Here is a 16,387-nt window from a genome sequence, read left to right on the forward strand (position 1 = left end):
CTTCCAGGTGCGCTCGCAACGTTGGACAAAAGCCTGAGCGGAGGGGACGCTGGACTCGGCGAACTGAGATGAGAACAGCGGAGGCTGGTACCCGAGGCTACTCTGAAAAGGAGATAGCCCGGTCGCAGACGAAGGAAGCGAGTTGTGGGCGTATTCTGCCCAGGGGAGCTGTTCTGACCAAGACGCAGGGTTGCGAAAAGAAAGACTGCGTAAGATGCGACCAATAGTCTGATTGGCCCGTTCTGCTTGACCGTTAGACTGGGGGTGAAAGCCGGAAGAGAGACTGACGGAAGCCCCAATCAAACGGCAAAACTCCCTCCAAAATTGAGACGTGAATTGCGGACCTCTGTCCGAAACGACGTCTGACGGAAGGCCATGAATTCTGAAAACATTCTCGATGATGATTTGTGCCGTCTCTTTAGCAGAAGGAAGCTTAGCAAGGGGAATGAAATGAGCCGCCTTAGAGAACCTATCGACAACCGTAAGAATAACAGTCTTCCCCGCTGACGAAGGCAGTCCGGTGACAAAATCTAAGGCGATGTGAGACCACGGTCGAGAGGGAATAGGAAGCGGCCTGAGACGGCCGGCAGGAGGAGAGTTACCGGACTTAGTCTGCGCGCAGACCGAACAAGCAGCCACGAAACGACGCGTGTCATGCTCCCGGGTGGGCCACCAAAAACGCTGGCGAATGGAAGCAAGCGTACCCCGAACGCCAGGGTGGCCGGCTAACTTGGCAGAGTGAGCCCACTGAAGAACGGCCAGACGAGTAGGAACGGGAACGAAAAGAAGGTTCCTAGGACAAGCGCGCGGCGACGGAGTGTGAGTGAGCGCTTGCTTTACCTGCCTCTCAATTCCCCAGACAGTCAACCCGACAACACGCCCCTCAGGGAGAATCCCCTCGGGGTCAGTGGAGGCTACTGAAGAACTGAAGAGACGAGACAAAGCATCAGGCTTGGTGTTCTTAGAGCCCGGACGATAAGAAATCACGAACTCGAAACGAGCGAAAAACAGCGCCCAACGCGCCTGACGCGCATTAAGTCGTTTGGCAGAACGGATGTACTCAAGGTTCCTATGGTCAGTCCAAACGACAAAAGGAACGGTCGCCCCCTCCAACCACTGTCGCCATTCGCCTAGGGCTAACCGGATGGCGAGCAGTTCGCGGTTACCCACATCATAGTTACGTTCCGACGGCGACAGGCGATGAGAAAAATACGCGCATGGGTGGACCTTGTCGTCAGAGAGGGAGCGCTGAGAAAGAATGGCTCCCACGCCCACCTCTGACGCGTCAACCTCGACAACGAACTGTCTAGAGACGTCAGGTGTAACAAGGATAGGAGCGGATGTAAAACGATTCTTGAGGAGATCAAAAGCTCCCTGGGCGGAAACGGACCACTTAAAGCACGTCTTGACAGAAGTAAGGGCTGTGAGAGGAGCTGCCACCTGACCGAAATTACGGATGAAACGACGATAGAAGTTCGCGAAGCCGAGAAAGCGCTGCAGCTCGACGCGTGACTTAGGGACGGGCCAATCAATGACAGCTTGGACCTTAGCGGGATCCATCTTAATGCCTTCAGCGGAAATAACAGAACCGAGAAATGTGACGGAGGAGGCATGAAAAGTGCACTTCTCAGCCTTCACAAAAAGACAATTCTCTAAAAGGCGCTGGAGGACACGTCGAACGTGCTGAACATGAACATGAACATGAATCTGGAGTGACGGTGAAAAAAATCAGGATATCGTCAAGGTAAACGAAAACAAAGATGTTCAGCATGTCTCTCAGGACATCATTGACTAATGCCTGAAAGACAGCTGGAGCGTTAGCGAGGCCGAAAGGAAGAACCCGGTATTCAAAGTGCCCTAACGGAGTGTTAAACGCCGTCTTCCACTCGTCCCCCTCCCTGATGCGCACGAGATGGTAAGCGTTACGAAGGTCCAACTTAGTGAAAAACCTGGCTCCCTGCAGGATCTCGAAGGCTGAAGACATAAGAGGAAGCGGATAACGATGTCATTCAGCCCTCGATAATCTATGCAGGGGCGCAGAGACCCGTCCTTCTTCTTGACAAAAAAAAACCCCGCTCCGGCGGGAGAGGAGGAGGGGACTATGGTACCGGCGTCAAGAGCTACAGACAAATAATCTTCGAGAGCCTTACGTTCGGGAGCCGACAGAGAGTATAGTCTACCCCGGGGGGGGGTGGTTCCCGGAAGGAGATCAATACTACAATCATACGACCGGTGTGGAGGAAGAGAGGTGGCCCTGGACCGACTGAACACCGTGCGCAGATCGTGATATTCCTCCGGCACCCCTGTCAAATCACCAGGCTCCTCCTGTGAAGAAGAGACAGAGGAAACAGGAGGGATAGCAGACATTAAACATTTCACATGACAAGAGACGTTCCAGGAGAGGATAGAATTACTAGACCAATTAATGGAAGGATTATGACAAACTAGCCAGGGATGGCCCAAAACAACAGGTGTAAAAGGTGAACGAAAAATTAAAAAAGAAATGGTTTCACTATGATTACCAGAAACAGTGAGGGTTAAAGGTAGCGTCTCACGCTGAATCCTGGGGAGAGGACTACCATCCAGGGCGAACAAGGCCGTGGGCTCCTTTAACTGTCTGAGAGGAATGTCATGTTCCCGAGCCCAGGTCTCGTCCATAAAACAGCCCTCCGCCCCAGAGTCTATTAAGGCACTGCAGGAAGCTGACGAACCGGTCCAGCGTAGATGGACCGACAAGGTAGTGCAGGATCTTGAAGGAGAGACAGGAGTAGTAGCGCTCACCAGTAGCCCTCCGCTTACTGATGAGCTCTGGCCTTTTACTGGACATGAAGTGACAAAATGACCAGCGGAACCGCAATAGAGACAGAGGCGGTTGGTGATTCTCCGTTCCCTCTCCTTAGTCGAGATGCGGATACCTCCCAGCTGCATGGGCTCAGCACCCGAGCCGGCAGAGGAAGATGGTAGTGATGCGGAGAGGGGGGCAACGGAGAACGCGAGCTCCTTTCCACGAGCTCGGTGACGAAGATCAACCCGTCGCTCAATGTGAATAGCGAGTTCAATCAAGGAATCCACGCTGGAAGGAACCTCCCGGGAGAGAATCTCATCCTTTACCTCTGCGCGGAGACCCTCCAGAAAACGAGCGAGCAAAGCCGGCTCGTTCCAGCCACTGGAGGCAGCAAGAGTGCGAAACTCAATAGAGTAGTCTGTTATGGATCGATTACCTTGACATAGGGAAGACAGGGCCCTGGAAGCCTCCTCCCCAAAAACAGATCGATCAAAAACCCGTATCATCTCCTCCTTAAAGTCCTGATACTGGTTAGTACACTCAGCCCTTGCCTCCCAGATTGCCGTGCCCCACTCACGAGCCCGTCCAATAAGGAGAGATATGACGTAGGCGACACGAGCAGTGCTCCTGGAGAAAGTGTAGGGCTGGAGAGAAAACACAATATCACACTGGGTGAGGAACGAGCGGCATTCAGTGGGCTCCCCAGAGTAACACGGCGGGTTATTGATTCTGGGCTCCGGAGATTCGAAAGCCCTGGAAGTGGCCGGTGGATCGAGGCGGAGATGGTGAACCTGTTCTGTGAGGTTGGAGACTTGGGTGGCCAGGGTCTCAACGGCATGTCGAGCAGCAGACAATTCCTGCTCGTGTCTGCCTAGCATCGCTCCCTGGATCCCGACGGCTGAGTGGAGAGGATCCGAAGTCGCTGGGTCCATTCTTGGTCGGATTCTTCTGTTACGGTGCGTGAATGAGGACCCAAAAGCGAATTAACTTAAACAGAGCTTCTTTAATTACCAAACATAGGTAGGCTCAGACGGACCGGCAGATTCCGACAGGACAAGACAAGGTTACAGCAAACATGACGACAGTCTGGTTCAGGCATGAAACACAACAAACAAGAATCCGACAAGGACAGGAGCAGAAACAGAGAGAGATATAGGGACCTAATCAGAGGGAAAAAGGGAACAGGTGGGAAAAGGGGTGACGAGGTGGTTAGGAGGAGACAAGGCACAGCTGGGGGAAAGAGGGGGAGAAAAGGTAACCTAACAACGACCAGCAGAGGGAGACAGGGTGAAGGGAAAGGACAGAGACAAGACACAACATGACAGTACATGACACCTGATCTTAATGAATTCTGCTTCCCTTTGAAATGGGGTCTATTTGAATATACTAAAATGCTTCGTATAAGTTTTAAAAAAACATGGCATGCTAGCTCCATCCTGGAAGATACTGTAATAGGTTAGAATTTCACTGATGCTGTGCCACAATAAATTGCATGATTAATGCCTAAGCAAATTCATTTCCATGTGTCAAATATGTGCTTAGAGTTCAAAACAGTTAACCTAAGCTAGCAGTCTTATTGAAACATGTTCTCAGAACGTTAATAAAACCTCCCATGAAAACTTTCAGGGAACTGTAGTAAAACGTTCTCAGAACCTCCCTACAACTTAAAAATGAATGTTCCCAGAATAGGCTAAATGTTCACTTCTGTTCTCAAAACATTTAAAAAAACATTTCGTTTTCCCTGGTCAGGTCATGTGGTCATTTAGTCAATATAAACAGAGCATTCGGAAAGTATTCAGACCTTTTGACTTGTTCCACAATTTATTGCTTTACAGCCTTATTCGAAAATGCATTAAATTGATTTTTCTCCTTATCAATCAACACACAATACCCCATGATGACAAAACTAAAATAGGTTTTTAGACATTTTTGCAAATGTATGTAAAAAAAACGGAAATATCACATTTATATAAGTATTCACACACTTTACTCAGTACTTTGTTGAAGCACCTTTGGCAGCGATTACATCCTTGAGTCTTCTTGGGTATGACGCTGCAAGCTTGGCACCCCTGTATTTTGAGCGTTTCTCCCATTCTTGTCTGCAATGTTACAGTTCACCCTTCAATTGACCTTTAATTGCAAATCCTTCAACACCTCCATTGTAACAGCTTATGACAGATCCCTCACTGACTAACAGTGCTGATGGGCTCCTGGTGATCTAGACAGATTAATGAATTAAAATACAGGCTGTGGCCTTAATCTAAATTCATCAAAATGACTCTGTCCCATTGAACACACTCTTAATCTAACCTCAGAGATCAATTGTAACATGCTGCACTGAAGTCAAGGACCACAGGTGTTTTTATTAATCATATAATGTGCTATCCTCTCGAATCAAAAGTATTTTAAACGCAAAAATGAATTAATAAACCAGTCTAGCAAAATGCAATAATTTCAGGTACGTGACAGATGCTAAATGACCATGCTACTTATTCTTGTTTACAGTAGCCTAGCTAGTTACATTAGATGTCCTGTTTATGTTATCCAATCAATCTCCTTGCGGCATAGGGTGACGGTGACACGTTGGTAACCGCTCTCTAAGCAAGGTTATACTTAACATGTGTACCAGCAATAGCATCCTATTTTAAAGGCCCATTTCCTCATCACCAGGTCAGGAAGAGTGACTCCTGATGGCTTATAATAGGATAACAGGCTAGGTGTTGGTCACACGGGTAATAGCCAGGCAGGATAACACAGTCTAAAGTGAAATGATCTAATAGCCCAGAGGGAGGAGGGAGGGTGGTGCTCAGAGTTCCTCCTGACTTCCGCTTGTAGTCGAGAGAAACAGTCGCCGGTAAGAAGCCTAATCCTATAAACCTGGTCCCTGTACTAGACAGTATGTACTGATGCCAGCCAAGTCATCATGCTGTGTCCGTGATTAAACCGAGTCATGTTGAAGGCCTATCTATAGTCAGGTGGCAGGTGAATAGGACACACACAGATCTGAGACCAGTTCGGCTTCCTAATAAACCGGCTCATACAGGGCATAACATTTGTTTGACCTTATCATCATGATCTATTGAATAGTTCATCACCATGTTATGCCTTATTTCTAACCAAGTTGGTGAACATACAGAACTGAGCTGAAGCGTGGCTCTATTGACTGTCACTGTGCTGCCATCTGTTGGTAACCAGGATAATACTGTGAATTGTGCGTAGAGAGTCCGTAGATAAGTTCGAGAGTTAGTCATGTTTCATGGTCATTTCAATGCAGTCAAATCGGGAGATGAATTGAGATTCCAGTGCAAGATTAGAAAGGGGCTTTTTAATTGCCATTTTTGCATTGTAATTTCTATTTCCATGCTGAAGCGAAGTGAATATACATGAAAATACAGCAACAGTGTTTCCAAGACTTGGTTGGTAAATAACAAACATCAGGGAAGCTCTTAGAGTTCATAAAACAGACCGCATTCACATAAGTGCATTCTTACCTAGCATGTTCAAATTGCTTAGTGAGCTATACACCTTGTAATAATGGTACGCTATACTAGGAACAGTAACTGGTGCAGTTCTGTAATAGTATTAAAGGGATTTGAACGGATTCGTCACTAGGTGGCAGTGTTGTTATTAATTTCGCATTAAACAGTGATTTCGGGCCATTCAGTTACCACAACCAAGAAGAAAGCCAGGCTGGTCGGTCACCCGTGATACAAGTCAGTACTCAACACCTATCCATCAGAAAGCATGACTTGATTCAAAATAAACACTGCATGTCTAAGAATGCTAAATACGTTACACAAATAAAATCCTTTTGACATCATTATGTGACGTGACCGTTGAATAATCACTAACACTAATCACTTAACAGGTAACACTAATCCGGGTTACATTTTTGAATGTATTATAAAAACGATATAACCGGATATACACAAGCTTACGGAGTCCTCGGCCATCTTATGCTGTATCACTTTTGTAAAGACTCCATTAATGCATATGTTATTCTAATAGATGAATCTCTTACATTTGTCATGTTTCTTATTGCAATGCTAAAGACATTATGTATTCTATTGATACAATGTAAACCTCCATAGAATGTATAGAATTCACCACTCCACTTCGATGCTATATTTTCCCACCAGTACTTCACTGGTGACACTCTCCGCCTGTGCTTCATGTGTAGTTCTTAACGCAGAACACCCTTCTATACACACACACAAACTGAATCTCATTCACTCTCGCGTTCTCTCTCACACAAACACACACACGCACTCTCCCCTCTCCCTTCTAACTCTAAAGACCATAACCTAATTGATTCTCATTTTCATTATGTTCTCCCAGGGTCTCTCTCTCTCTCTCCATCTCCCAGCGAACAACAAAACCAGAGGAGACAGAACAGAACAGTCTGCCTCTCACACTGTGAGGATGACACGACCCTCCCCCTAAAGAGGAAGAAATAGAGGGTCTGCTTTGAAGTCCCACCCCCGCAAAGCAAAGGTCAAAATAATAAATGTAGGTCCAATTGAAGGGTATGCGGGGGGGGGGGACAAAAGGCTCCAAAAGGGGGGCGAATGGTATATTTTGGTCGGGCAGTCCCTCACAGTGTACTAAAGGCATGATGAATTCATAGAATCAGGCATAACCAAAGACGGAGTAGCAGGGGTCCTCGGGGAGAGAATAGGATTTTTTTAACCGGGCAGACAGGCCTGGCTCCTGCATCCTACTCTTTTTGTAGGCCATCAGTCTTTCTTTCGTCCCCTCTTTCTTTCTTTCTTTCTCTCGCTCTCTGTCTGTTTCTCCTTTGCTCGCTTAACCTCTCAGAGACACACTCTCTCTCTCACACACACACACATTCTCTCTCACACACACATAAAACTCACACTATTTCTGATACACACACTCATTCTCCCTCACTCTCTCTCTTACACACAAACACAACAGACACTCTCTCTCTCTCACACACACACACGCACTCTGATACACACATATTCTCTCTCACTCTATCTTACAAACACACACGCAGCAGATACTCTCTCTCACATGCACAAACACACAACAGACACTCTTTCACACACACACACACACACACACATATTCTCTCTCTAATACACACACATTCTCGCTCACTCTCTCTCTTACACACACACACGCGCGCACACACACACACAGCGTGTTTTCACTTTTTCACTTGTTTGGCTTCTGCATCACCTCTTCACCTCTATTGAAAGGCATAATTAGAGGCACTGATGAATCACAGAGCCATCCCATAGACAGGCCCCATCAGCTGCAGCAGCTGCTGCATGTCACATTGTGGCCATTGTGGTTCACAACAAGTCACTTTCATTTATGTCAGTCTTTGAGGAACTAGGGACTATGTCATTTAAATATGAGCAACTTTTGTGCAGGTAGTGTTTGGTTGGATTAAAAAAGCATATTCATTTTCATTTTCATTAAAACAATTTTGCCAATGGTTGAACTGTTGAATGATACAGATGAATGGTTTTATTTAATCTGTAGGCCTAGTAATTGGTTTTCAACAAATATTGCATGACAAATCTATATGAATATCACAAACTGATTTCGGGTATATCACACCAATTCGGTCTCAAAGTCAATATATACAATCATTTGTAGTTATTAAATGTACACAGAACATTTTGTGGAATTCAATATAGTAGGCTAATACATTTTTTTCCCAGGTGAGAAGTAAATAAACTTCGCCAACATGTGTAAAACTGTTGATCTGACTGTGTGTGGCATACAGTAGGCATATAGACAAGGCTATGTGGGGACACTACTGCCTGACCTTTACAGTAACATATCAGAGTTCACGTGTAAAATATTCATTCCCATTGCTTTGTTATTCCCAACATCTCCAAGACACATTTAATATGAGGCGCATCATCGAGGCTCCAATTTCCTCTGGAGGATGCAACCAGTACCGAATTACATGCGCAATCCTGCCGTGAATCAGACATCACCACGGTAACCGAACGGTATTCACCATTCTCTGCTTTACCCGTAAACATCCGCGACGCAACCCTACCGATCGTCATCCTCGTACGCAGTAAGTCATTTTTCTCCCTTTGTTATAGCCTATGTGGAATGTATTGTCATCGTTTGTGTGGGCAATTTTATTGATAAGGCTTTATGTCTGCTTGCACTTACGTGAATAAACCCGTAGCCTACGGTATCCTATAGTCTACATTGCAAATGACATGATTCGATTGTCACAAACAACAACAACAAAAAATTGCCTGATGTGAAAACAGCATTGGTTGCTTATGTCTTTGTGTCTATTTGAGTATTAATAATGGCTGTATATTTCAAGCATATTGATACGGTTGAGAGCCCCCTCGATATTAATCCAATGCGCGAAAGGAGCAAGCTAAAATTCACAACGGTCTAAACAATTTCAAAGATGACATTGTCATTTCCGACAATTATATCGGTGTTCAAATTAGCTTTCATAACGAGTTCTTGAATGCCAATTTCTTCTTGAATTCTTGAATGTCAATCCATTGCCCTTGTAGCCTATGCAAAGAGCATCTCGAGCAGTCTGTGCCATGACATGAGGTTATAGGTTATGTATGGTTCTTACCGAAACGTATGTTACCACATGACGTGTGATGTGACATGAGTTTCAGCCGTCATGGTCATGCCATTTCTCTGTCTTGTTTGTTTTCGGGATGTTTGCTAACTGGCCGTTAGCTGTGCTGATCAGTAGAATCTCTGTTGCAGCAAACACGCTCTTTTCAATGCAGCAAGTTGAGATCAGATGCCTGATTAGTGAACCATGAAGAAAAAAGTTAACAGGCCTAGATACTAATAGTTTATAGAATCATTCATTTTTTATTATTTGTAAGACTATGTTTTATCTTGTGTTATGTGGTTCTAGCATTTATAAAGCATTAATACACATCACCTCCTTATTGTACTTCCCAATCAAAATATTCAGAGAATATTGACCAAAAATATGAATCGAAAAGATTAAGGAAACTATACTGTTTTTATGGTTATAATGCCATCCACATTCATCCAAACCTTGTTTCATTCCTTCGCTGATGGAAGAACAGATTTGACAGCTGGCTCTCAGCTCTTTCTGCATTGATATAGCATCAATCAGTCATCTGAATCACCATGGCACCCACACCTCCCTCCTACAGTAGCCTGCAATCTACAGTCTGAAGATGGTGGGCTGTAGTTTTGTACAGACAACCACATTAGCCATTATAGCCACCCACTCACTCCACAGTGCAACAATAGCTAGGCTAATGGAGCCTGGAGGAAGTGTTTGTGTGTGTGTGTGTGTGTGTGTGTGTGTGTGTGTGTGTGTGTGTGTGTGTTCGTGCGTGTGTGCGTGAGACAGAGAGAGATAGCTAGAGAGAGAGAGAGAGAGAGAGAGAGTTTGTGTGTAAGTTTTCGTGCTCGTCTGTGTTCCTGCCTATACCTGTCTGTATGATTGAACCTGCGAGGAACTGATCTTTGCCCCCTTGTTAGTATCATCATTATGAGTCATTCTCACAGCGGTACAGGATGGCGAGCTACGGAGAAGGTGGTGCCGCATTTCACACGGCGTCAACGAGCTCAGTGGCTTCTCACCTTGTGTTCCACATTCAGATGGTGCTCTGATCGAGGAGGCACAGTTAGACCAACACACACATAGGAAGGATATGAAGCAAACACACAGCGTGTGTTCCTGTGTGTAGCCCACGCAACATCTTTACATGACTCACCTTGGAATTACAGCCAGTACGAACATAATAAACTAATAAACATAATAAACGAATGAAAGAGATACTGTAGGCCTACTTGTGGGAATAGACATAATGACGATGACACCTAGTTTGACACAAACCTCCTAGATAGTGCAGGGCAAAGACAGTCAGAGGCATATCATGGCATCCATTTAAATAAAGCTCTCGCCATCATCATCACCACCACCATCATTTTAACATCATCATCAATTTCAGCCACACAAGGAAACAGGGAGCAACGAAGTGGAATAAAATCAAGTTGCATTACCAAGTACCTTACCCTCTGCACAGTAAAGCCAAACTGAGTTGCGTTAACAAATACCTTACCCTCTACACAGTAAAGCCAAACCGAGTTGCGTTACCCAGCATCTAATCGTTCAGAACTGTTTGTATTGCGATCCAAATCGTCCAGACAGACAGTCATTGAGAAGTAGTTCGAACCCAACAGAGCTGTGTTACTGAGCATCTGATCCTCTGCACGGCTTCTTTCCCCATTCAGATTGGTCAGGCAGGCAGACATGGTGAAGCTGGGCAGTAACCTGGCTGATAAGCTGGATAAAGAACAGTCTATGGACGATGGCTTTGATAACATCCCCCTCATCACCCCTCTGGAGGTGAACCAGCTGCAACAGCCATACTTAGACAAGGTAACAACGTGAGTGTGTGCGTGCTCGCGCGTGTGTGTGTGTGTGTGCGCGCGCGCACCCAGCAATTATTAGACATGTTCAGTACATCCTGTCTGTATATTACATTACACTGCATGTCTAGACACACATCAAGCCTACATCATTTCTGAGCCTGTCATTGGTCCCTGTACTGTGCCTTGACCCAGCCTCCCTGTTATCCTAATGATTCAGAGTGCTGTGGCATCACCCCACACTATCTCAGAGCCTCTTAGAATACATAGTAGATCACACGCACACACACACACACACACACACACACACACACACACACACACACACACACACACACACACACACACACACACACACACACACACACACACACCACTTACAGTTCTATTTAAGCAGCCCGGTTCCAACCCAGCGATCTGACTCGGAGTGCTCTGCTGTGCTATGCTGCTGTTCATCCTCAGGTAATCGTGAAGACCACAACAGAGTATCAGCTGCAGCAGAAGAAAAAGAAGAAGTTGTACGTGCCGGGAATCAAGAAGCTGAATATAAAACTGTACGACGAGGTATCAGAGAAGGTCAAGGTAAAGTCTTATCTAAGGGCTAGTAGTATGTTTACTGAAGTACTACTGGGAATGGTGATATTCATGGTCGTGTGTGTGTGTGTGTGTGTGTGTGTGTGTGTGTGTGTATGTGTGTTCCAGCTCACAGGGTTGATCCTCATCACCCTTGGGTTCCTGGCTTGTCTTCTCCTGCTGGTCATGTACAAGGCTCTGTGGTACAATCAACTTACCTGCCCAGAGGGCTTCGTTCTCAAGGTAGGCATCACTAACACACACACACACACACCTTCTATCCGAACAGCTTATGTCCCGATGGTAAGGTAGACTACTGAAAGCATCATCATCATAACATACACACATAAACACACACTGCCTCCTATCCCAGTCAGACAGTCCTAGAGGTTTTTATTTTAATTTAACCTTTAACTAGGCAAGTCAGTTAAGAACAAATTCGTATTTACAATGACGGCATGCACCGGCCAAACCCGGACGACTCTGCGGCAATTGTGCGCCGCCCTATTGTACTCCCAATCACGGGCGGTTGTGATACAGCCTGGAATCGAACCAGGGTGTCTGTCGTGACGCCTCAAGCACTGAGATGCAGTGCCTTAGACCGCTGCGCCACTCGGGGTTACATTCATTAAAACCACAGACAAGAAGCAGAGGTTGTTTCTCTAGCGTTCTCCCACAGAGACCAACAGAGGACTATTATTTAAGTTCTTATAATCGCCTTCACAAACATAATTCTCATCCAGTCCCAATGACTTACTAATACACCCTCTCCTATAGTCAATACTTACTGTACACCTCATCTAGTACTCATACTGTATTCTGTTGACAACATATTTTCCCACCAGAGACTTCTAAGGGATTCTCTCCCACTCTTTCTGTCTCTTCACTCTGGGAACATAAACTCATTATCTCCTTAGGACACCTCCCAGGCATCGTGTGCTCAGGCAACGCTCCACGCCTGTTACTCTCTACAAAGGCCCCCTGTCTTTTAAAGAGCGAGAGGCAGGCAAGGCTTTTTGGTCAGGCAGTAGATTGGGACGCCCGTGAATCAGAGAGGGGCCTTTCATTAAGGCTGAGCGTGACTAAACTGTGATTAAAGGCTGAAGACGAGAGGAGGGAGATGGGCGACGGGGCCTTCCCGGCAGAGGCTTTTGATGTTGACGGGTACAGTGTAGCTCGCAGCGTTTTTCCACAGCTAATGTGTTGTTGGAGACATGAAAAGGGGCAGGGAAATAGGAGAGTCAAACGGAGGGTGTCGTGGCGTTGTCTTCCGTTTAGCAGAGCGTAGGCAGCCAGGGTTGTTGTGAGAGGTCATTTCTCACAATACTGATGGAAGGTCAGGTAGTCTGTCAAGAAGCCTTGGATTTCCCTCAGGGGTTTGTTCAGTAGACCGATGCTACTCAATGGAAAAACGCTCGTAAGGAAAATTCACTTGAAGCTTCTCCTGTCAGAGCTTGGCAAATTGGTGGAGTACCTTTCTTTCCCTTCGACAGCTTACGCGTTCATTTATCTAAGGATGGCATCTCAGGTGTCATATCTAATGAGACGAAGCTGGCACATCTAAGTTGGAATATGAAAAATGATTTCCCTGAAAGAACCTTACTCATGCTCGCCCACGCTGTGGAATAAGACGTTGTATGACTCACTCGTAAATAAGTCGTTTCAGTGAAGGGTAAGGTAGTAAGTAACATGTGACTTGCCCTCATCATTTGCCGAGTCCTACCACAACCCATTATGATGACCAGAATCCCTGCTGTCCCTAACTGTAAATAGAGGCAACAGTATCATACGTCATCACTTTGCACACCCTCTTCACTGACGCTTCTGCCTCCCGGCTCCTGTCTCTTACAGGGTTGGGGGTCACTTTCCATTCACTCAATTCAGGAAGTGATTTAAAACTGATATTTTTTCACATCCTGAAGTAAATAATAAAATTGACACCAACCGTCCTCTCTTCTCTTCCCCACGCAGCACAAGCACTGCACCCCAGCAGCGGTCCTGGAGCCCTGGTACTACACAGAGCAGCAGCAGCAGGAGGACCCAGGCGTGCCCCCCCGCTCCAGCAGTCTCTACACCGCCCTGGGTCACCTCAACCAGGCCAAGAGGACCGCCGCCGGAGCCATCATCCCCGAGCTGCCCCCGTCACCATGGTTCCCCGTCATCAACGCCCTGAAGCAAGCCGAGAGGGCCAAAGAGGAGGCGAGTCGTTCGAAGGAGTGAGGGATGGAGGGATTTCCAGAGGGAAAGGGTTTAGGAAGGGGGCGATAAAGGTAGAAGGGTATATGGGGTTTCCAAAAGGAAGAGTTAGGAAGAGGGGATGGAGATGGAGATGGGGGAAAAGTGTTGTTTACTTGGGGGAGTTAACTATGAGGTATTCTGGGTAACGCTCCAAATGTCTGTTTAGGTGTCAGCGAACGTGACTCATTTGCAGTAAAGTTAATCTCTCTATGACGTTATCAGTGAGGACCACCGCCTTGTGTTATGTGCGTGCGTGCCTGTGCAAGCGAGAGAGAGAGAGAGAGAGAGAGAGAGGTGAGAGATGTGCGTGTGAGAAGCGTTGGAGAACTGAACATAACAAGATTCCCTGAAATGCTCACTAGATTGTCCTTATCAGACTAACATGTTTTCAGGTTTTTATTTTATTCTGAACTGAATGTAGAGTATTGTTAGTAATGTGGTCTGACAAGGTTTAGCGTTATTACATTTAGATCGAACTAGACATGTTTTTTGTCGATTTTTACATACACAGTTTGGGTATAAAATGTTTTGTTCTATTCAGGAAGCACAGAGCCCACATTAATTTAGAAACATGATTGTAAAAAACATATTTATCATGCCTTTTTTTCTCAATAGATTTTCCAGCAGCTGTGAACAATTTGTGTATGAGGATTTTGGTACAATTGGGTACGAGGAACCTGAATATTTTCAGGTGGAAGATAACCAAATGGATTGATGTCATTTCAATTCAGATGATTTTGAATGTAGTAGACTAGCAGGTGTACAAGTTGGATTCCTGTCTCATAATTAATATTTTAACATAACATTAACTACCTAGAGTATCCGTATCTTTGTGTTTTCTAGTATTTATTTAAAGACCTATTTATTATGAGCTTACTTTATTCCTTAAGCTATTTATTTGATTTTTTGGGGGGGGGGGGGGGGGGGGGGGGGTGAAAAGCTTGAAGGATAAAATTTTTTAAATTATTTATTTGGGGATTTTTAAAATAGTGAATAAAATGCAATGCGATTCATATCAAGTCATCATAATAACTGGCAGTATTTTCACCATGGATCAGATTGTGATACTGCCATTGTGTCACCATTCACCACCCAGCGTTAATAAACCTTGTTCTGTTCTGAGTGCCAAACGTTTATGTCAGACCCATCTGCTCTGATGTCATCAATAAAGCTTTCTCATTCATAATCTGGGACTTGTTGAATTGGCTTTTTTTTACTGATTGCATGTACTTTCAATGCACAATAGCAACGCTCTATTTTTTACGATCCAGTTTCAATATCTATTTACCTGGTATTGCCAAATAGTTTCTATGAGGTTTTTTTATTTTTATTAAGAAAACCAAGTAAAAGTACACCAAAAGGAGTCCGTTATTTTCACTGTTGATTATTCAGAGATGAGTGGCATGCACAGAATGCTAAACATGACTTGCTTCTTTTCTTCAAACCTCAGCTTAGCTATTCGGTACTGAGCCATATCCTCCTCTCTCTCTCTCTCTGTCTCTCTTTCTCTCTCTCTATCTATATCTGTCTCTCTTTCTGTCTCTCTCTCCATCTCGCTCTCTCTTTCTGTCTCTCTCTCTTGCTATCTCTCTGTCTCTCTCTCTCTCCCGCTCGTTCTCTCTCTCTCTCTCACTTTCTCTCTCTCTCTTTCTCCTATTTCTGTCAGGGACTCTGCTGTGAGGCTGTCTGCATCTCATTTACACTCACATATTTTCACACCATCGCATTAAGCCCGGAGACGTGTGTGGATTTATGTGTGTTTTGTGTGTGTGTGCGTGCTTGTGTGCACGTCTGTGTGTGTGTGTATGGGCAGGCTAATGTGTATGTGTGTGCATGTGTGTGTTTGCGGATGCCTATGTGTACATGCACCTACTGCATGTGTGTGTGTGTGTGCCCAGCCACGCTTATTAATGAAATTGACATTATGCCCAGTTTAGACTGTGATGGGAGTTTTTTCTCTCCCCCTCCGCATGCAGTTGCTGAGTGACAAACTTTGTCCGCTTGGCCTAGGGCATGGAACTACATAAAGTGTTAAAAAGTATTTATTAGGCCATTTCCAGACCCCATGCTTAGTCAAAGCATAGCATCTCATGCCAAGAAGGCTTGGATTTGGGGCCGGGGGAAAAGCAAATAAAATCTGCTGGGTAGTCACGTAAAGGCCTCCAGTCTCGTTTCCCTTGCTTTACAACATCAACAGATCTACACAGTAAAATAGCAGGTTGGCTTTTAATTTGTTCTGACTGTTTGGAGGCTCCGCATTCCCCAGTAGATTGCGAGGAGTCACTGCCAAAAGTCATTTAGGCTCATTTAGTGTATAACGTTCGCCATAATCAAATTCCTCTGGGGTTTTTCTGATGTCACAAATAACAAGAGGAGAATGTGAGAGAGAGGGGGACTTGG

The 16,387-nt window shown here is 45.4% G+C and overlaps 1 protein-coding gene across 1 annotated transcript; it reads left to right on the top strand.

Moving 5' to 3' along the window:
* The first annotated feature begins 8,669 nt into the window (after positions 1–8,669).
* On the top strand, positions 8,670–15,180 carry LOC110493549 (neuronal vesicle trafficking-associated protein 1). The gene is made up of 5 exons (XM_021567895.2): positions 8,670–8,849; positions 11,039–11,186; positions 11,639–11,758; positions 11,879–11,992; positions 13,721–15,180. Exons 2-5 carry the CDS (start codon positions 11,058–11,060, stop codon positions 13,967–13,969), a joined length of 612 nt encoding a protein of 203 aa, XP_021423570.1. The 5' UTR covers positions 8,670–8,849; positions 11,039–11,057; the 3' UTR covers positions 13,970–15,180.
* Positions 15,181–16,387: the final 1,207 nt, after the last annotated feature.

Source organism: Oncorhynchus mykiss, chromosome 17, assembly GCF_013265735.2.
Source record: "Oncorhynchus mykiss isolate Arlee chromosome 17, USDA_OmykA_1.1, whole genome shotgun sequence".
Lineage (NCBI taxonomy): Eukaryota > Metazoa > Chordata > Actinopteri > Salmoniformes > Salmonidae > Oncorhynchus > Oncorhynchus mykiss.